This window comes from Medicago truncatula, chromosome 2, assembly GCF_003473485.1.
Source record: "Medicago truncatula cultivar Jemalong A17 chromosome 2, MtrunA17r5.0-ANR, whole genome shotgun sequence".
In the NCBI taxonomy this organism is placed as follows: Eukaryota; Viridiplantae; Streptophyta; class Magnoliopsida; order Fabales; family Fabaceae; genus Medicago; species Medicago truncatula.
Window position 1 is genome coordinate 40,800,617 of NC_053043.1, and position 23,195 is coordinate 40,823,811.

Consider the following 23,195-nt stretch of genomic DNA (forward strand, 5'->3'; position numbering starts at 1 on the left):
TGTATTTTTGTTTGATTAGAAGTCTCTCGCCTGCGTGCTTGAGCATTAGAAGTCTCTTGCTTAGTGCTTGAGCATTGGAAGACTCTTGCTTGTGTGCTTGAGCATAGTTTTGTGAAGTCTCATACTTAGAAAGTATTGAGCAGTTGTAATCTTTGTGATTATAGTGAAATCTCCTTGGAAGTGCAAGGGGGACTGGACTACTTCCGTGTTGTGGAAGGAACCAGGATAACTGCTTGTGTCTTTATCTTTCTTTTCTCTGCTCTGTTCTTTTCCGCTGCAATCTGACTCTGATCATTTCATCAGAAGCAATCAAACTGCTTCTGAAGTTTTATCAGAAGAAGTATTTTTTAAGAGAAAAAGAAAACACAATTCAACCCCCCCCTTCTTGTGTTTTTCACCTTCATTATCTTGTTTTATTTTGAAAGTTTATCCCTTGGCTTTGTTGTTAGAAAGGGAATTATCTTGTTTTACTTTGAAAGTTTATCTCTTGGCTTTGTTGTTAGAAAGGGAATTATCTTGTAATCAACTTTGTTTTTTTTATGATTTGTTTAGGTTGGTATGTTTACAAAACTGCTTCTATAGGTCCTTCAATAAAAATAAAAAAAATATATATAAAAATTGCATATTTTGGCATATAGCATATCATGCATCATATTGCATTCATAAAAAAGTATCAAAATCCAAGTCTCATACTCTCCTCATTTCTGCCTCAGAAAAGCAAAGTGGCCCGGCGTATTCAGTACAAACCCACTCGCATTCACAACACTCGAGCTCATATCAAGAAAAGGATGTTAGCGGCAGAACAGGAAAACGCTCAGCTCAGAGAGGAACTGGTTAACCTCAAGGGAGAGATGGAAAGAATGGCACTTATGATGGAAACTATGATGGCTGAGAGAGAGCAAGCAGCAATCTCCAATTCAACTCCTGTTGTGGTCGTCACAGCTGCACCTGAGGGTCCCCCGCAACCATCTCCGACTACTACTACAACTATCGGTCTCACCCAGCCTCTGATGACTGATTTTTCTTCTGGTAATATGGCAACTATGGGCAACTCAGGCTTCCGTCCTCTTGGCCCCCAGGGTCCCTTTGCTACTCCTCAGTATTCCATGCCTTCAGGCTACCCTTGGGGCATGCCGATTGCAACTAACGGGGGTTTTGGTCCAGGTGCTACTGAAATGCCATTCACACAGGGTCAACAGACTTCAGCACATTTCCAGATGAGTCAACCGATTCCGCAAGCTACCATGACTCAAGCAGGTCCTACTGTGCATGTGGGGCCACAACATGAAGAGCAGATTTATCACTCCGACAGTATAATGGGGGATGATAAAGCAATCGATTGGGAAGAAAGGTTCGGTGCTCTAGAGAAGAAGATGAGTAATATGCGGGGAAAGGAAACAGTCGTCCAAAGCATATATGACCTTTGCTTGGTACCAGATGTAAACATACCTCCAAAGTTCAAGATGCCTGTATTTGAGAAGTATCAAGGGGACACATGTCCACAAAATCATCTAACTATGTATATTAGCAAGATGATAGCTTACAAGAATAATGTTCCCTTACTCATTCACTGCTTCCAGGATAGTTTGACTGGTCCGGCACATACCTGGTTCATGGGATTGAAAGGAGTCACTACTTTTGAACAGTTGGCTGAGGCCTTCATGCAACAGTACAAATATAATACCTATCTGGCGCCAAGTTGCAAAGAGTTGCAGTCCTTAACCCAGAAAGATAAAGAATCGTTCAAAGAATACGCACAACGCTTCATTCAAAAAGCTGCTCAGATTCGTCCTCCCTTGGATGAGAGGGAACTTTCAGAATTGTTCTATGAAACCCTGAGCCCTTGTTATTCAGAAAAGATGATTGTCTGTGCATCACGGAAGTTCACTGATTTGGTGGAAACAGGAATGCGTATCGAGGAGTGGGCTCGTAAGGGAGCAGCTGTTTCGGGAGGTTCTTCAGGTGGTTCTTCAGGGGTTTCGTCCAATGGTAATAAGAAATTTGGGAATGGTTACCCAAAGAGGAATGCTCAAGAGGTTAGCATGGTGGCTCATGGAGGACCTCAGCCCGTGTACCCTAATCACCCCTTTGTTGCCAACATCACCCCACAAATGACCGCGCCCCAGAACCCAAACTATCAATCACCCAGACCTCAAGGACCCGCACCATACTACCCCCCATTATACCAACCACTATACAACCTACAACAATTCCCTCAACAACCATATTTCCCCCAACAACCATACCAACAAAGACCACAGCAACAACCCCGTCCTCAGGTTCCTCACAATCAGCAGAATCAAAGGCAACAATTTGACCCCTTGCCAATGACCTATGGAGCATTGCTCCCTTCTTTACTTGCACAGAATCTAGTCCAAACAATACCACCTCCTCGCATTCCAGACCCTCTCCCACGCTGGTACCGTCCGGACCTTCATTGTATTTACCATCAAGGGGCACCAGGCCAAGATGTGGAGCGTTGCTTTGCTCTTAAGAAAGAGGTTCAGAAACTGATAAATAGTAAAGAGTTAACCTTCACCGACCCTGATGCTGTGGCTCAGAACAATCCTCTGTCTACTCATGGGCCTGCTGTTAATATGATTCAAGACGATCAGGAAGAGGCTCGCATTCTCTCTGTAGGTGATATCAAGACTCCTCTGGTACCGATACATGTGAAAATGTGTAGAGCAACTCTCTTCAACCACAATCATGAAGCTTGTGACATATGTTTGATGGATCCTCGTGGATGTGTACAAGTCCAGAATGATGTGCAGGGTCCCCTAAATAGAAGGGAACTTGTGGTTACAAGGGAACCCGAGAGCAAGGACGTCTGTGTTGTCACTCCGGTATTCAGAGCCAGGAGGCCGCTGGTGATAAACCCTAACAGTACAAAGCCCGTTGGTACTCCCTTGGTAATCTGTGTGCCTAGGCCCACGCCTACTACTGCTCAGAAAGCTGTACCCTACAAGTATGAAGGCACGATTCTAGAGCCCGGAAGTGAGACAACTTCACCTGTTGCTGTGGATAATATCGCAGAGAATAGCCGGATTTTGAGGAGTGGCCGCATCCTTCCTACGGTGGGTCCGAAGAGTGTTAGTGTTCCGGTCGATGAACCAGTAAAAGAGCGAAACGCCGGTAAAGGTAAAGCTGGGGAGCAGGCCAAAGAGTTTGACTTTGAGGATGCCGATGAAGTCTTGAAGCTGATCAAGAAGAGTGAATACAGGGTGGTGGACCAGCTGTTACAAACTCCTGCGAAGATTTCCATCATGGCCCTGTTATCAAGTTCTGGTGCTCATCGGGATGCCCTGAGGAAAGTACTAGACCAGGCATTTGTGGATTATGATGTAACTCTGGGTCAATTCGAAAGCATTGTGGGGAATGTGACCGCGTGTAACAGTCTGACTTTCAGTGATGAGGATCTCCCAGCGGAGGGGAATAAGCATAATCAAGCGTTACTCATCTCTGTACTTTGCAGAACAGACTCGTTATCCAACGTCCTGATAGATACCGGCTCTGCACTTAATGTGATGCCCAAGTCAACTCTCGACCAATTGGCGTACTTCGAGGCTCCTTTGAGACTTAGCAAGGTGACGGTAAGGGCCTTCGATGGAACTAGGAGATCGGTGTATGGTGAGGTAGATTTGCCAATTTCGGTCGGCCCACATGAATTTCAGGTTACTTTCCAAGTCATGGAAATCCAGGCTTCTTTCAACTGTTTGCTCGGCAGACCATGGATTCATGACGCTGGGGCTGTGACATCTACTCTCCATCAGAAATTGAAGTTTGTAAGTCGTGGAAAGTTGATCACTGTGAGTGGCGAATCGGCCTTTTTAATCAGCAATTTGTCTGCTTTCTCTGTCATCGGTGGTAGTGGTTCAGACGGGCCATCATTCCAAGGGTTCTCTGCCGAAGAAAGTGTCGGTAAGATTGAGACTTGTATGGCTTCGTTGAAGGATGCCCGGAGAGTAATTCAGGAAGGCAAAACCGAAGGCTGGGGTCAGCTAGTGGAGTTTCCAGAAAACAAGCGTAAGGAGGGAATTGGTTTCCTTAACAGTAAGCCTGGGATGTTCGACCCTACCAGAGGTTCTTTCCACAGTGCTGGTTTCATTCATGATTCGCCAGAAACCAATGCAATTTTAGATGATGCACCTGGAGGAGTGACACCGGTCTTTGTGACGCCTGGAGGAGCTTGCTGCAACTGGATTGCTGTTGACATTCCTTCTGTGACACCCCGCTCTAAGTAATGTGTTTGTCTTGTCTTTTGTTGTTTTTTGTTTTTAAGAAAACTCCTTTCGTTCTGCCCAAGGCGAAAGTGAAATCATGTAGGGCTTTGTTTTGCTTCTAGTACTTTTATTACAAATAAAAATCGTCGTTTCTATCACGGCTTTTATTACTTTTTATTTTTTGTTGCTTTTTCTGGAAAAAATGGTAATACAAAAATTCAAAAAAATCATTCTCTTTTTCCTTTAAATTTCAAAACCAAAGGTCTGCATTTACTCATTAAAATCAATCATGAATCATGTGCAGACTGAACATAAGTGAATCCGTTGAACACAGTGACCCCATGCTTTCTCCCAACTTTGAGGTCCCGGTTTATGAGGCTGTGGTAGAGGAGGATGAAGAGATCCCAAATGAGATCAAATGGATGTTGGAACAAAAAAGGAAGACAATTCAACCTCATCAGGAAGAGATAGAAATCATTAATCTGGGTACTGAGGAAGACAAGAAAGAAATCAAGATTGGGGCATCGTTGGATGTATCTGTCAAGAAAAGAGTAATTGAGCTTATCAGAGAATATGTTGATATATTCGCATGGTCATACAAAGACATGCCGGGTCTAGACCCTGATGTCGTTGAACACAGACTACCTTTGAAGCCTGAGTGTCCTCCGGTAAAGCAGAAATTGAGAAGATCTCATCCTGATATGGCCCTCAAGATCAAAGAGGAAGTGCGAAAGCAGATTGATGCAGGTTTCCTAGTCACATCAGAGTATCCTCAATGGTTGGTCAACATAGTGCCTGTTCCAAAGAAAGATGGCAAAGTCAGAATGTGTGTTGATTATCGGGACTTGAACAAGGCTAGTCCGAAGGATAATTTTCCTTTGCCTCACATTGATGTATTGGTTGATAACACTGCTAAGTGCAAGGTTTTCTCCTTCATGGACGGTTTCTCCGGCTACAATCAGATCAGGATGGCTCCTGAGGATAGAGAAAAGACGTCTTTCATCACGCCCTGGGGTGCTTTCTGCTATGTGGTGATGCCATTTGGTTTGATAAATGCTGGTGCCACTTACCAGAGGGGTATGACCAAAATCTTTCATGATATGATTCACAAAGAAATTGAGGTCTACGTAGATGATATGATTGTTAAGTCTGGCACAGAAGAGGAACATGTTGAGTATTTGTTGAAGATGTTTCAGCGGTTGAGAAAGTACAAGCTCCGGTTGAATCCCAACAAATGTACTTTCGGTGTTAGATCTGGTAAACTCCTAGGCTTTATCGTCAGTCAAAAGGGTATTGAAGTTGATCCCGACAAGGTCAGAGCCATCAGAGAAATGCCTGTTCCAAAGACAGAGAAGCAAGTCAGAGGTTTTCTTGGTAGACTCAATTATATCTCCAGATTTATCTCTCACATGACCGCCACATGTGGACCAATTTTCAAGTTACTCCGCAAGGATCAAGGGGTGAAGTGGAATGATGATTGTCAGAAGGCTTTTGATCAAATCAAAGAATATCTGTTAGAACCTCCAATTCTTGTTCCTCCAGTTGACGGAAGACCTTTGATCATGTATTTAACAGTACTGGAAGATTCCATGGGCTGTGTTTTGGGTCAACAAGATGAAACCGGAAAGAAAGAGCACGCTATCTACTATTTGAGTAAGAAGTTCACTGATTGTGAGTCCCGATATTCTGTACTTGAGAAAACTTGTTGTGCTTTAGCTTGGGCTGCCAAGCGTCTCCGTCATTATATGATTAATCATACAACTTGGTTGATATCCAAGATGGATCCTATCAAGTACATATTTGAGAAGCCAGCTTTAACTGGAAGGATTGCTCGCTGGCAGATGTTATTGTCCGAGTATGATATCGAGTATCGCACTCAGAAAGCAATCAAAGGTAGCATCTTGGCAGAACATTTGGCTCATCAACCAATCGAAGACTATCAACCAATCAAATTCGACTTCCCAGATGAAGAGGTTATGTATCTAAAAGCAAAAGATTGTGACGAACCAGTGTTCGGTGAAGGTCCTGATCCGGAATCCGAATGGGGTTTGATATTTGATGGAGCTGTTAATGTCTATGGAAGTGGAATTGGCGCGGTACTCATTACCCCTAAGGGTACTCACATCCCTTTTACTGCGAGGTTACGTTTTGATTGCACAAACAACATCGCAGAGTACGAAGCTTGCATCATGGGTATCGAGGAAGCCATCGATTTGAGGATCAAGAAAATTGTCATTTATGGAGATTCCGCTCTTGTGATTAACCAGATCAAAGGAGAATGGGAAACTCGTCATCCTGGATTGATTCCCTACAGAGATTATGCAAGGCGTTTGCTGACTTTCTTCAACAAAGTAGAGTTACATCATGTGCCCCGCGATGAGAATCAAATGGCAGATGCTTTAGCTACTCTATCCTCAATGATCAATGTGAATGGTCACAATACTGTGCCGGTAATCAATGTCCAATTTCTCGACCGACCTGCTTATGTGTTTGTAGCTGAAGCAATTGATGATGACAAGCCCTGGTATCATGATATCCAAGTTTTCCTTCAAACTCAAAAGTACCCACCTGGGGCATCCAACAAGGACAAGAAAACATTGAGAAAATTGTCAAGCCGTTTCTTCCTTAACGAAGACGTTTTGTATAAAAGGAACTTTGATGGGGTCCTACTTAGATGTGTGGATAAGCATGAAGCAGAAAAATTGATGCGCGAGATTCATGAAGGCTCTTTCGGAACTCACTCATGTGGGCACGCCATGGCGAAGAAGATATTGAGGGCTGGGTATTACTGGATAACAATGCATGCTGATTGCTACAACCATGCCAAGAAATGTCACAAATGTCAAATCTATGCTGACAAGATTCATATACCACCGTCTATGCTCAATGTCATCTCTTCCCCGTGGCCATTCTCTATGTGGGGCATTGACATGATTGGTCGGATCGAACCAAAAGCTTCCAATGGACATCGCTTCATATTAGTGGCTATCGATTATTTCACCAAGTGGGTTGAAGCAGCATCTTACGCCAATGTGACCAAGCAGGTAGTGGTCAGATTTATCAAGAACAACATCATCAGCCGCTACGGTGTTCCCAACAGAATCATCACAGACAATGGCACAAATCTGAATAACAACATGATGAAAGAGTTGTGCGACGACTTCAAGATTCAACATCACAATTCTTCTCCTTACAGACCTCAGATGAATGGGGCAGTTGAAGCTGCAAACAAGAACATCAAGAAGATCATACAGAAGATGGTAGTTACTTATAAGGACTGGCATGAAATGTTACCCTACGCTTTGTATGGATACCGTACCTCAGTGCGAACCTCGACAGGGGCAACCCCTTTCTCTTTGGTATATGGTATGGAGGCTGTACTACCTGTAGAGGTTGAGATTCCTTCTTTAAGAGTCTTGATGGAAGCTGAATTGTCTGAAGCTGAATGGTGCCAGAGCAGGTACGACCAGTTGAATTTGATTGAGGAAAAACGTATGGCTGCTTTGTGTCATGGACAGTTATATCAGTCAAGGATGAAACAAGCATTCGATAAAGGAGTCCATCCCCGCGAATTCAAGGAAGGAGATCTTGTGCTCAAATGTATCAAATCCTTTCAACCAGATCCTAGGGGCAAATGGACGCCAAACTATGAAGGTCCTTACGTGGTGAAGAGAGCTTTCTCTGGTGGTGCTTTAATTCTTACAAATATGGATGGAGAGGAGTTACCTCGTCCTGTGAATTTTGATGCAGTCAAGAAATACTTTGTCTAAATATATAAAAGAACAGCTCGGTAGGTCGAAAACCTGAAAGGGCGGCTTAAACCAAAAATGAGCGTCTCGGTGGATCGAAAACCCGAAAGGGCGGTCCAGGCAAAAATTAGAGACAAAAAAAAAAAAAAAAAAGGAAATTATCCTGATAGATCGAAAACCCGCAAGGGCGATCTATGCAAAAATTAAGGATCGAGACAAGTAACTGCATCAGATGAAACATCACTCGCCCGAGACACCTTGACTGTCAGAAATTCTCTAATATTGAAGCATCCAAACTATGGAATTCAAAGTGGTTAAGAAGTATAGCGGTTATTGTGTTCAATGTACCTATCCCTTATAATTACCATATTCCAACTCTTTGTAATCTATGGTGCCATGCCTTTAGCCGGTCACCATTTCTATTAAATCAGTTTGAGCATGTGCCCCTTTGTTGGAATTCTTGTTTATTCTATGTGCAAAAAATCTTTCTTTCGTTTTTAGTATTAGTATTTGAAGCAAAAATTTTGAAAACTTTTCTAAAGATTTTATGTTTTCTTTCCAAAAAAAAACAAAAATGACAAACATATTATCTTTAAAAACATGTATCACATAAGTATGTGTCAACAGTTGGTCCGAAACAAGCAGGTTTAACAAAGAAGAAATAGTCATTGCAAAAAAAAAAAAAAAAGGGAAGAAAAGAAAAAAAGAAAAAAAATGTCTCCCCGGTGGATTGAAAATCCGAAAGGACGATCCAGGTAAAAGTTAGGGATTTCAAAAAAAAGAATATATACAAAAAGCAATGACTATTCAGACAAGACAGTACGGTGTTGCATTGATGAAATGGCGACTTCTACCACAGTTTGTGAAGACTTACCTCAGCAGTATGTTTAAGGGCTGTACCCTAACAATGGTTGATTCATCCCCCGTGACTTTATCCCCATTGAAGGCTTTGAGTGTTCGTACAGTGATGCCGGGCCATTCTCCTCGTAGACCTGCCCAGTCCTGTCTCAACAATCTTACCATTACACCATCATATGAGTCTCATACATACTCATTCATTCATGCATACATAGCACGCATATAAATATCATTCATACATAGTTGCATTTTTACCCAATGACTTATTTCAATATCCTTAGATATCACCCCCAGTGTGTCTAACTCCAAAATGTCATCAAATCAAACATGTGGCAGGTCTCATCAGTAATCAGTCTATACAATTCCCCTTTGTCTTCAGACAAATTCCTTGTTCCCCTCAACTTTATCTTTATCAAGTCATTCCCTTGATACCAAGCTTTACAATGTCTTCACTTTTACCGTGTGTTTGCTATCCCACAATGTTAGCAAACCCTATCGGTCCGTCTTGTCTTTACTTTCGCCACTCGTCGGCAATCAATCATGTCTTACTTTCGCCACTCGTCGGCCAATCATGTCTTTACTTTCGCCACTCGTCGGCCAATCATGTCTTTACTTTCGCCACTCGTCGGCAATCCATCATGTCTTTACATTCGCCACTCGTCGGCAATCAATCATGTCTTTACATTCGCCACTCGTCGGCAATCAATCATGTCTTTACTTTCGCCTTGAAACATTGTCATTTATACTTACCTATCATTTCTTTCCCCAGTGATACCTATCCATTTGGCTCCCAGTCAGCCTCTGCATCATCTTTACCTTCATACTTACATCATATTCAGTCGTATTATCACATTCATCAGCATTACATCTCTGGCGTTTCAAATGGTCCAAAATTGGCGTTTTTATATATTTAAGTCTCTCCGACCCTTTGGTTTAAAAAGTTCTCTTTTAAAACCTTTGTGACGAAGAAACTTAAATAGGGGCATCTGTCATACCCCAATTTTGGACCGTTTAAAATCTCTTGTCCGTATTTTAAAATGGTTCACGTTCCCTTTTATTCGTTTTTTTTTCACCATTTAAAATTCGGGTTTCTTGTCTTTAGTCATTCAAAAAGTTTTTATTTTTACATTTAAATCAACGTTCGCATTTCACAACAATTAAAACCGTCTCACTTTCATTTTTATGACGCATTTTTGTTATATAGTCTTTTTAGTCGTAACGATCATGTCTAAAAAAAAAAAAAAGAAGGCCCAATCGCATTTTAAAAGGCGTTTTTTAAAAATCATTTCAACCGAAATTCCGGCAGGGAGGATACTTTGAAGTACCTCATGTCAGATTCCGAGGGGACTTTTTATTTTTTTTAATTTTTTTTTATTTGTCTTTTTTTAGTTTGTTTATTATTATTTTATTTTATTATTATTATTTTTTTTATAAAAAAAAAAACAAAGAAAGAAAGAAGACTCACGTCTTCCTCTCTTCTTTTCTTTTTTCTTTTCTTTTTCTTTTCTTTTTATTTATTTTATTTATTTATTTATTTATTTGTTAAGCCTTTGTCCCCAAGTCTCAGCTGCAGGGGCATTTTGGTCATTGTTTTGTACCAGAGCCAACCCTAGTTTGTCACTATAAAAACCCTGTCCAATCATTGGGAAAGGGGTCCGAAATTACTGTTCACGTCAGAAAAAAATCAGCATCAATTCACAAACCCTATTTTTCCATTTTTCCAACCAGTTTTCAGATCAAACACTAAAATTACAAAGAAATAACATGAACTCATGAAGAACATTCATAGATTCATCAAAATCCAGCAACACAAAACTTAAACAAAAACATCAAATCAGCCCATACAACCACACAAATCATCATCATCCAAACTGTACAAACAGATCCAAACCGAACCGGAAAAAGGAGAGGAGCAAACCGAACCGGAAAAAGGGGAGGAGAACCGGACCGGATTCAAACAAAGAGAGAGAGATCGGAAAAAGAGGTAATGGTTTTCTTTCAACTTTATGTTGTGTTTTGTATGAAGTTTTTTTGAAACTAAATTTGTAGATCTAGCTCAAATTTCTCTACCCTTTTTAAAACTAATACCGAATTCGAGTAGAGGAAGGGAAGAGGAGTGGTTTGATGTAAAAAAATTTTCGAAAAAAAGCAAAAAAAAAGCTCCGGCGCGGCGGCGCTCCGGCCGACCACCGCGCCGGAGCAGCTCTGGCGAGATTCCTAGAGAGAAGTGGGAGCTTCTCTCTCTAGGTTTTTAGAAAGAGGTTTTTTTGAATTGTGTTATGTTTTTTTTGTTAAAACTCTTTTATAATGCTTTCTTTTTTGTTGGATCTTGTGCACATGCGCATACTGCAATTCAGTGCTCCATCGCGTTACAGCCCTTGGATCTGGATCATTCCTTGATCTGAGGGCTCCTGTGTATCTTGATTTTGGATCAGGTGGATTTTTTTTTTTCTGCGTGAGTATGGTGTGGTTTCTGTTTGGACTATCAGATCGTTGATCTGACGGTCACTGTGTTTTCAGTATAATCCCTTTGTTTCTATGTTGTTCTTGTGACCCTTGGATCGTTGGATCCAATGGCTGTGATGAATCCAGTGAATGAATCTGGACTATTGATTTAATCCAATGGTCCAGAATTAATCCTGCTGAGCCAATGTTTTATTATTTTTTATTTTTAATTATCTTTATTTTTTAAATACTGTTTTTACACTTTGTTGACATTTTTGTGGTTAGAAAAATTCCAAAAAAATATTTTTTTTTCTCACTATTTTAATTTTCCCTAATTTTAAAAATCCTTTCTATTTGTTTTCTTTTGTGTTCTTTGTTTATCTCTTATATGATGACCTTAATTTTTATTTGTCTTAATTCTTGCTTATTATTTCTTATGTCTCATTCATCATAATATTTCTTGTAATTACTAACTATTTAATTTTTGTCTTGAATCATAGCATGCACATTTAATTTTCTCATTATATTATTTTGTCATTGACTTAGTATGTATAAATAGGGAATTGATGTAATTTTATTTCTTGCATTTTATTTTGGCATAAAGGCCTTAGGGTTGTATCTAGGAATTGATGTAATAATGTAGGTAACACAAGCACCGACACATGCACCGACACTACCACATTTTATTTACCGCTTTCCGTTAGTTTTTACGATGTTACGTTAGTTATCACCGTTAGTTTAGAAAAAAACCTTTTTATCAAAAAAATCAAATATGTCAAATTCAAAAAAAAAAATCATTTTCTTAGCAACATTTTCTCTTTATTTTCTTAATCAAATTCTCAATCAAACTTAATTCAACTTCAACCATTTCTTTTCAAAAATCAATCAACCTCACTCATTTCTTTTATCTCATGCCTTGAGGCCTCTTTCTCTTCTTAAAACCCATTTTCAAAAAATCTTAAAATCAACCTAACCCACCAAAGAAATTCTTGAGTGGAACTACGTCGGTTTTGATCCCTTCCCAAAAGGGTACGTAGGCAGAGGACTCGTCCTTCCAAATCAAATAAAAATAACCAAAAACATACTTCTTCTCCCTCCATTCTTTCACTTAGATTTTAGGTAATAATTTTTCAAGTAAGCCAAGTGAATTTAGCACAAGATAATTTAGGTAAGCGGTTCCTTCGGAGTACCGAAGTCGTTTAGGGTGCTTAACACCTTCCCTATTCGAAACCAACCCCCGAATCCAAAGTCTCGAAAAGGGTTTTTACTCATTTTTTCCCTTCCCAAGAATAAAAATCGAGAGTTCAAAGATCGACGATTCAAATCAATTAATGGTTTGACATCCGAAAATCGCGAGCACAGCCGGTGTTCGAACCCCGGACCTTACATACATTATGCATTGTCCAAACCAACTGAGCTAAGCTCACGAAGACATGTAAATGGTGAATATAATAAAATTTGAAGTAACTAAACGTGAAATAATAATAATAATATAATAATAATAAGATAAATTTTTCATCCACCTTATAAAGAGTAAATTTCAGTCACTGAGCTACTTAACCACCATAACTTAAAAACTTTTTGAGCAATTAAGTAAATGATGAATATAATAAAATTTGAAGTAACTAAACGTGAAATAATAATAATAATAATAATATAATGATAATAAGATGAATTCTCTGTCACTAAACTACTTGACCACATGAACTTAAACTTTTTAAGCAATTACGTAAATGGTGAATATAATAAAATTTAAAGTAACTAAAGGTGAAATAATAATAATAATAATAATAATAATAATAATAATAATAAGATAAATTTAAACAAGAATCATCTAAAAAAAAGTTAGAGGACTGACACAATATTGAATATAATAAATAACACCAAAGAAATAAATAAAAGAGTGAGTAAATCTTAGATTTCATGCATTAATGTGGTAGTGAACTTCTTTAGAACCACCTAAATAATAAATTCCACCTAAATAAAATAGTGAACTTTTATTCTTTCTTCCCTTCCTCTCATTCCGTATATTATTTTTTGTTTATTTTCTCTCTAGTGTCTCCTTTTGTGTTCATAGGTTATGACTTATGAGGTAGATTTTCTTGCATAGAAGACATAGGGATCAATGATCAGGAAGAGACATAGATTTTCTCATCAAATTTCTTCTTCTTTAAGTAATCTTAAGTGGTACTAATGTGCGCTCTGCAGTTGTGTGATATGGCATAAACGAAATCTTATGATCCTTTCACAGAAATCTCGAAGCTATATGCTGTGTTGCGCATTGACGATTAGGTACACGTGTAAGTAGTTGTACTTGTGCGGGAGTGTGACCAAGTGGTAATCTGGCGAGATACTTTTGCGATTAACATAACAGACACATACATAACGGGACAAGACATTAACACGTCACACCGGTAATAATTTGAGAAAATGATATTAATTGAAAGTAATCATATGTGTGCCAAATGTATCTTGTGTGTGGCCAAGAGTCCCTAACTAGAGTATCATAAGTTTACTTCTTCTACTCTATGCATACGATCTCTACAAGTAACAAACAATCAAGTTATATTTTAATTTAAATATTTCTTAATAAAATACTATTAGAAGTATATTTTGACAGAATTTATAAAAATATTTGTAAGAAAAAGCATGAGATTTTCATTGTAACATCCCAATGTTACAAGTTTTACATCCACTGCTAAACCCTCAAAATTATTCAAAACTGAAATAACATCTTTAATTCACTTTACTCAACAAGTGAAACCTAAAATATATCATCATCTCTTTCTCTTCTACAAGGAAATATCATCTATAAACCCCATCTTTTGATTTCAATAATCTAAATCGATTGCTACATGTTGGTACGTGCGAAAACCAACTTGCCGGCTACCTGTTTGGCTTCTCCCAGTGCACCCAAAATTTCTCTCTGTTTGGCTTCTCACAAGAGATTTTTCAGACCTTGCAATTTCAGTCTTCAAATATGATCAAATGACTTCTTTTAACAAGACCAATAAAACCACATGAGACAGAAATTTTGAAGTATAAACTGGTAGAGATTAGGCTGAAAAATGATGATAGAAAGAAAATATTCCCAAATGTCTGGCTAGTGAAATTCACATACTGAGATTGCCAAAGAAACGACATTGGAAACAACATTTAAGTTTTAGTTCCAATTAAAATACTAAAACCATTGTTTAGTAGCATAGTTATCCACATACAGATACCATATGAGATTAAAGTTTTAAAACATGTAAAAAAAAGCAGGTTCCAGGAAGCACTAGATAGTAGATACTGCATATAACACGATGAAGCTTGAAATCGAAGGTTAATCATAGAAAGTCAAGTCCATCCACAGAAACAGATATCAGGATGAATATGACATACATGCTTCCTTAATCATCACATATGTGATATATGCAACATTAATTACATCAAACGATATTCTTTTGTAAACCAGATAAGTCATTCCGTAGGAAAAATTAAATAAGAGAGCAAAGAAACATCTGAGATCTTGAACCAATGCACGGATTACCTCCACGCAAGTCATCCACAATCTCCGTATAGCGCTGAAATACAAGATTTCCACCATATCCACATCACAGCATACTCCACCAGGCTCCTGAAGAAAATTGCTCCTGGTTTGAAATCCAGGATGCAATATCTTGACATGGATTAATTCCTACTGAGGGAGAGGATATGCAAGGCATAACTGAATTTGACCACGACACTTGATTAAATTCCAGTATGCATACTCTAACCAAAGATGCTATTCCTACTTATGGAAAAGATATACGAAACACAACCGAATCCTGGACAAATGCCAAAAAGAAAGTCAATGAGCTAATAACAGATGATCAAGGGAAGCTAACGAAGTCCTCAATTACAAAAGTTACTGAGAAAAAGAACCACGCAATTTATGATTTTACTTCTGAGACTAAAATGATTCCCTCGAAAGGCTTAGAAGCTGGTCAAATATCAGATGAGAAAGACTCCATAATCTATGGCCTGATAGACAACAGAAACTAGGTGGACATCGACAGTATGCCTACTCTCAGGAAGGAACTTATTATTATTATTGATGATGATGAAATTGACATACGAGGCAGAACTGGATTCAACCAACAGGAGGGGATAAATGCTAAACAGGAACTTGTTGAGCCAAAAGATGATCAAGAGAAGCAAATCGAGTCCTCAAATACCACAATTAGTGAGATGAACAATAATGTGGAGGTTGATACATTTGGACAGACTTTCAGGATTGAAACAGTTCCCTGTAAATCATTTTGAATATAAAGACTCACATGAATTTCAGTCAATAGTAAAGAATTTAAAGTAACGATTGTTAATAGCACTAGTCATTCCACGGCCACTGTTCGCGGCCGCCACACCTCTTTACTTTAAAGAATATATGTTAGCATTCCAGGACTATTGACTAGTCATTCCTCTGAAGCAGCTCTTTACTTTAAATTCTTTACTATTGACTGAAGCAGTTCCCTCTGAACCGCATTTATAAGCTCAACAACCAGTACTGTATTTTCTAAGGATACATAAACCATAAACTAACACCAGAATTGCATGCTCTGTCAATATTGTGTGTGGCCATTAGAGTCCCTAACTAGTAGCATAACTTTACTACTTCTACTCTATGCATGCAATCTCTGCAAGTAACAAACAATAGAGTTACATTTTAACTAAAATATTTCTTAAAATTTACTATCAGAAATTATTCAGAACTGAAATATCTTTCTTTAATCAAAACTTTACTAAACAAGGGAAACCTGAAATATATCATAAAAATGCAGCATGGCATGGGAATTATAAATTCTAGTCATCCTTCCTAAAAACAACTAAAAGAAAAGGAAAAAATTATGTCTTTTGGAGTCATTATGTACAACCTATACGACAAAACTAATCAAGAACTTTTCAGTTTTATTGAAAATTAAACATTTAATTCCAAGTGTTCTCTCTACATGTCCTCATCATTTGCTGCACTTGTTGTTGTTGTTGTTGTGGGATTGATGTTCCTATCTGCAGGCTCGTGGAGTTCAATTGAATGTAGCCTAGCTGCAATACTCTGATTAACCAAGAGATAAATATTGTTAATTCAAAGTTCCTCACTTTAATAAAACAGATGATTTTAACACTATTACTGATTGAAATTTATGCAAGTTTCAATCATTTTAATTTCAGTCAATAGTAAAAAGTCTAAAGTTAAGATTGTTAATAGCACTAGTCCATAGTAAATCAAATGTGACTTTCTTACATCAACGGGGTCGGCTGCTATGAGCTGATTCACTGGGGTATTTCCAGAAGTCTTTCCCTTATCATTGGTTGACATAACGGAACACATTATGTTTTTGCGATGGAGACGACCGTCATTACCAATAACGAGACCTGATCCAGATAAAGGAAGTATCTCAAATTTTCTCTTCTTGGATGTTATGTTGAGAGAAGAATCAGCCTCTTTCATTGCTACATCATCTTTCTGATCAGTTATGGAACTGATCAGTTATTGGTCTCGTCATTACCAATAACGAGACCATGATGATTCCAACAGCCACAGTTTGACGCATGTCTCTGACAGCAAAACGGCCAAGGGATGGATATTCATTGATACCCTCCACGACCATGGGTTTCATAGGAATCATCTTAACAACAGCGGCATCACCATTCTTCAAAGACATGGGCTTCTTCTCCAATTCCACACCTGATTCCCTATCGAACATCGTAACAAGCTTAGCAAACTTGACAGCAGTGTGGGAGGCGTGGCAGTCAAGGACAGGAGTATATCCTTTGGTAATCTTTGAAGGGTGGTTAAAGACGATAACACGAGATGTAAATTTAGCAGCCTCCATGGCCGGTTCATACTTGGAGTCTGACGCAACATAGCCTCGCCTAAGATTCTTATCGGACAATTTCTTATTTGTAAGGTGCAATCCCACAATATCACCAGGAAGGGCCTCACTGATGTTTTCATGATGCATCTGCACAGACTTAACTCCAGATTGCAGCCCAGTTGGGGCAAAAGTCAGCACCATTCCAGGTTTCAACACACCAGTCTCAACACGTCCGACAGGTACAGTTCCAACACCTCCAATCTTGTAGACATGTTGAAGTGGTAGTCTCAAAGGCTTGCCTGAAGGCCTCTTAGGCTCGTCGATTTGGTCAAGAGCTTCAAGAAGGGTAGGACCTTCGTACCAGTCAAGGTTAGTCGAGCGCTCAATGATGTTATCTCCCTTATAACCAGAGATGGGAACAAATGGAATTTTATCTGTGTTATAACCAATCCTCATCAAAGCGGGTGAAATTCCCTTCACAATTAGTTCATACCTATCCTTGGAGTATTTGGGTGTAATGGCATCCATCTGCGAAGATAGATGTTAATAATTAATACTTATATAAATGAATTATAAAAATAATCAAATGCTGAAAAATATAAATACCTTGTTGCAGCAGCAGATCATTTGCCTCACACCAAGAGTGAAGGCAAGAAGAGCATGTTCCCAGGTCTGACCATTCTTAGACCAACCAGCTCGCAAACCTCTAGTAGTCGAATCAATGACGAGAACAGCACAGTCAGCTTGGGAGGTCCCGGTGATCATGTTCTTAATGAAATCCCTGTGTCCGGGAGCATCAATGAGAGTGAAGCAGTACTTGGTTGTCTCAAACTTGCATAGAAATGTCAATTGTGATACCTCTTTCACGCTCAGCGTTGAGCTTGTCAAGCACCCAAGCATACTTGAATGAACGCTTCTTCATCTCAGCAGCTTCTTTCCCAAGTGCCTCAATGGCACTCTTTTCAATACCTCCAAGCTTGTAAATCAAATGACCAGCCGTAGTTGACTTCCCAGAGTTGACATGACCAATAAACACAATGTTGATATGAACCTTTGTGTCAACCATCACTACTTAAACTTGAAATCTCAAACAGATCTGTCAATTCAACACAGAAAACAAGACAAGTAAAATAAATCTCCATATTCATTCAACAATAAAGTAAAATACTATATAGAAACAACACATTCTGACAAGTCAAAAATATGCAAATCAACGACAAAAATACAACTTAAATCGGGTATGTAATTGAATGTTTGAGCAGGAAAAACATAGTGGAAAAACAAACATTTGTACAAAGTAAATAAATAAAAAACTAAATATCATAATCACACATTATGAAACACGGACACTCCTCGGATTAGGCGTGTCCGACACCGACACATATAATTACACTGAATTATATGATTTTATCAAATTATTAGCGGTATGGGCATTTTGTGTTTACACAATAAAGATTGTATACTATAATAAACCACATAAATTTACAAATGTTAACGAGCAAAGCAAAACAAAAAAAGAAGGTGATCGGTTGAAGAGTTTAGGAGCACACAAAAAAATGAGTCAACGTAGAATTGAATCGTTCTCTTATTTGTTCTTAGTTTTTACCAATCGTACACCTTAGATTGAAGAGAAAAAGCAGAAAAGAAACAAAAACGGAAATTAACGGCTCCATCGTTTGTTGATAGCAGATGGGTGTGTTTTTATGAAGGAAACGGAAAGTTTTTATGAATGAAAAGGAGCTTTGCACACAATAGACCAATTCTGTAACCTAAGAATCGGTGATATGTATGCATAAATAAAAAAGGAAATATGAGAAATGTACCTTCTACGTTGAAACCCTAAAAAGAGAAAGGTAGTAAACAAGGTTACGGTATTCGAATATATATAGTGCATACAACTTTTTTTTTTTTGACGAAATTGCTTGTTTTCCTAATCTATTATTATTCATTTCTCTTTGGGTGTTGTGTGCATTATTATTGCTAAATACAAAATAAGACAGAAATTAACTTTCATTTTTCTCATAACCAATAAATTGATGACTTTAATTGTGGTCCACGTCTGTGTAAAGTCAGTTTACACAGTCATTCAATGGTATTGTGCCACATCATTTCCTTTTAAAATGTGTTATTTAAATTATTAAAAATAAATAAATAAATAAATAAATTCAGTTGTTACATTCTTGTAGCATTTTCATCACGTTCCAGCAACTTCCAACTCTGTAACAAGATTGCTTCTCTCCCTCAATCCAACAAAACTCAATCAATTCTTTCTCTTTTTTCAATTGAAGGTATCAAATATCTCTAATATCCTACATTCTTTTGTTCGTGTGAACGAGGCGAACGCGACTCTCAATAAAAAACCACCGTTACGACCTGAGAACTGTCTTTGAAAAAGATTATGGAAGTTTTGATCTGAGACATTATAAACAGGTGAATTAACCACATCTTCAATTACTTGGTTTCTTTAGTTCTACAGTTTTTTATTTTTTGAGAAACTCAATTACGCATTTTGCAGTCTCCAAAGATTTTTGTTTGGCAATGTTGTTCATATTTAAACATGTTTGTGGATTTATTAAGTTCAAAAAATAAATTCTATTTGCATATTCTTATCATTCGATTAACTTGCTTTCTAAATATGGTCAATTCATTGAATTTTTATTCAGCATAACAGGATTGTGAGTGCTTAAACATCCTTATAGTATATGGTAGCACAGGGGCGTCCCTGAGGGGGTGCAAACAGCTCAAACGAGTTGGGCCTCCCTCAAGGATGGGCCTCATAATTTTTTTTATACCCAGTATAATATATACCTCCAATAAAAAAAAATTATTTCATTCCCTCACAAAAGTTGAAACGCGTTTCCTCGCTCTCATCACCGATTTTCTTCCATTCCATCACCGATTCACAACCACCATAACTGATCAATCATCAACTGATTCACATCATCAGGTTTTCCTTCTTCTTCTTCACCAAATCATCACTGATTCTCAACTCTCAAGGTTTAAATCAGTTTTTCCCTTTCCAAAACAACATTGTTTGGTAAGTAAATAAACTTTCTTTCATTAATTTGAATGTTGAAATTGCTAAAATAGAGATTGATAGAGATTTGTTGAATGTTGAAAACAACACTGTTTCAAATTTCAATCGGTTTTCCCCTTTCCAAAACAACACTGTTTGTTGAATGTTGAAATTGCTAAAATAGAGATTGATAAAGATTGATAGAGATTTGGTTGATTATTAACAGAATTGGTAATAATTGATTTCTGCATATTTACTGTTTTGGGAGTTTTTGTTAAAATTATTCAAATTTTAGTGTATAATTGAATTTATATATCATATATGTTGCTAATTACTAATTATGTTATAATTTTATTTTATGGTTCAATCTCAACATTGTATGTCTAATGATGTGGTTCAACTTCAACATTGCGGAATTGCTCAAGAACAGTGAAGAATTTCAGGTTCTTTATTTTTTTTTTAATTTTCCTCTATGCCTCCTAAATTGGCTCCTCCTAGATTGCCACCTAAGATTCGAAAGTTTGAGTCTGGCACCTCTGGGTAGTCATTTTGACCTCTGGGTGTACCACATATATACGGCACCTTGTATTTATCTTTTAAAAAATATAAATAGAACATTGCTCTTTTAAAAAAAATACGTTTTGATTTTATCACGGGCCTCTTTTCATTTCCAGATCCGAACCTCCGAATTCTCAGGGACGGCCTGGGTAGCATATATGGGCAAAGGATGTTTAACATTTAACAAACATTAACAGGCTTCTTGAATCAAAACTATAGTATCATTGCTCAATGCTTGAAACTTAAAAATTCTATCCTACCATTTAAACCAGAGCTGATGTCTCGGAAACTTGTGGCACAGCAGTATCATCTCGAGGACAAATCAGGAGTTGATATTGGAATTAAATATTCAGTTGGCCTCCAAAAGTCTTCATGAACACTGCTGCATACAGATGCATGCAGTACTAGGAGGTACCTCAGTGTAGTTCTCCTAAAGAGCATAAAGCAGAAAATCAAATGATTTTTTTCTTACAACTCTGAATGAAATATGAAGGTCATCATGGTCAACAGTTAAATTAAAAATATATACTTCGTCCATTCCTTTTTCTTGTCATTTTAAGATTATTTACGCAGTCCATATTTATGAGTTTGCTTTCCCTTTTTATTTTCATTCAGAGTCGCAGTTCCATATAGTATATGCTAGCATTTGATTTCATTAAATTTGATGATGTTCAATCATTTGGTTATAATTCTATTTGGAAGTATATAATTCAACTGCAATAAACCAATAATTTGACAATGTTGAAAGACATTGCAAAGAGGGTGGAAGATGTCGTCAAGCTACTGCTCTAGTGCCACCATCTCAGGTTCACAACTGTATTTTTTTAATAGGATGATATGTGTAGGTTACAGTTTCAGCTCCAACACATGAGCTCTCAAGAATGCCCATTGTTGGACCCTCAAGCCTATATAACACATGTTACTTGGATTGTAGATGTGCCTTTTTCAGCAGAGAGGATGAATTTCAGCTGTAGATGGCTATTGTTGTGTTAATTATTATAAAGAAATGAAAATCAGTGAGTACAATAGGTATTTATAGATTGCTGATGTTGTACAATAAGAAAGTGTAAGGTAGCAAGCAACAGATCAATGTAAACTTGATTAAACTAAACTAAAGTGAAGTTACTTGTACTGTAAGCTAACTCAGTCAACTGTATTGTTGACTTCATTCAACTTATCATGTAATACTCTCCCACAAGTTGGAGATTGGTAAAGGTCTAGGAATCCCAACTTGGATAACAAAATGTTGAATGGCTAGAGAAGCAATGACTTAGTGAAACAATCAGCAACTTGATCCTGAGATGATATAGGGAGAAGCTTTAAAATGCCTGCTTGAAGCTTTTCCTGACTATATGATGAATAATTATAAGATGTGAATGTTTCATGCAAAATCTTGATGAAAACTACAATGAAACCTTTAATTTAGTCATAATACTTAAATGTGTTTAATTATACATGACATTGTTGTATGTTGCTGCTATAAGTTTGACTGGACTGACCTCACATATGTATTTGGCACATATAGGGTTTCGTTAATAAAAAAGATGCTAGGAAATTATATAAGCTACAAAATTCATTTAAAAACTAGAAGAAACTTTCTGGAGTTGAATTGTTTGTTCTTATAGATAAAGTTTTATGAAAAATTGGAATAATAAAGGAGAAATATAAATACTTTTTTACACAAGGAGATTAATGGGAATATTTATATTTTTTTTGACCAAAGCAAAGTTAACTATTATCATTAATCAACCAATGTTCAATACAAGAAGGATAAGAATAAAAAATGCGGTGACAAGCCCAAGAACAAGCCGCCCTAGCTAAAGTATGAGCAACCATGTTCGCTTGTCTCCTAACAAACTTCACCTCGAAGTTGGAATGTAAAGATAACTGGTAAATTATACTAGAAACAATAGCATAAAATTCTGAATCACCATGACCCGGAGACGATAACGCTTGCACTAGAGTAGCGGAGTCGGACTCGAAGACAACCCGTTCCCATCTATTGACATCAGCAAAGTGAATGGCCTTGAGTAAGGCTACTGCCTCCCCCTCCAAAACTGTCATATTTGCCCGCTGCCATCGATTGAGCCCGAATAAATTGCCCACGGGAGTCTCTAACGCAACACGCAAAAGATGTAATATGCTTATGGTCATGGAATGTGGCATCCACGTTGTACTTCAACCACGACTCGCGCAGTTTCTCCCAAACTGAGTTGTTACCTTGCATTCTATTATGTTCGTGATGCACCGGCAATGGTGATGGTTGTGTATGAACCTCTTGCCATTGTTGCCATGCATCTAGTGTTGTCCTTCCAATGCTTGTTGAAGTATGATGAACGTCATTCCAAATGACATCATTACTTGCAGCCCAAATTTGCCAAAGAAGTAAAGCCACCCGACTAGCAATGTCTCGGCTTTCTGAACAACATATATCAAAAGCAAAATCTGCCAAACTGCTCTCAGTTCCAACTCGCGTTTTCAGCACAGTTGAAAGCCCTGCCCAATACCA

General features: G+C 37.9%; 1 protein-coding gene and 1 pseudogene across 1 annotated transcript; one reads left to right on the forward strand and one right to left on the reverse strand.

The window, feature by feature from the left end:
• The first annotated feature begins 788 nt into the window (after positions 1-788).
• Positions 789-15,301, forward strand: LOC112419442 (uncharacterized). Its single transcript, XM_039831108.1, has 7 exons — positions 789-4,240; positions 4,528-4,891; positions 4,961-5,300; positions 5,493-5,911; positions 6,002-7,227; positions 7,324-7,683; positions 15,019-15,301. Exons 1-7 carry the CDS (start codon positions 789-791, stop codon positions 15,299-15,301), a joined length of 6,444 nt encoding a protein of 2,147 aa, XP_039687042.1.
• Positions 14,588-18,890, reverse strand: LOC11415613 (elongation factor 1-alpha-like; annotated as a pseudogene).
• Positions 18,891-23,195: the final 4,305 nt, after the last annotated feature.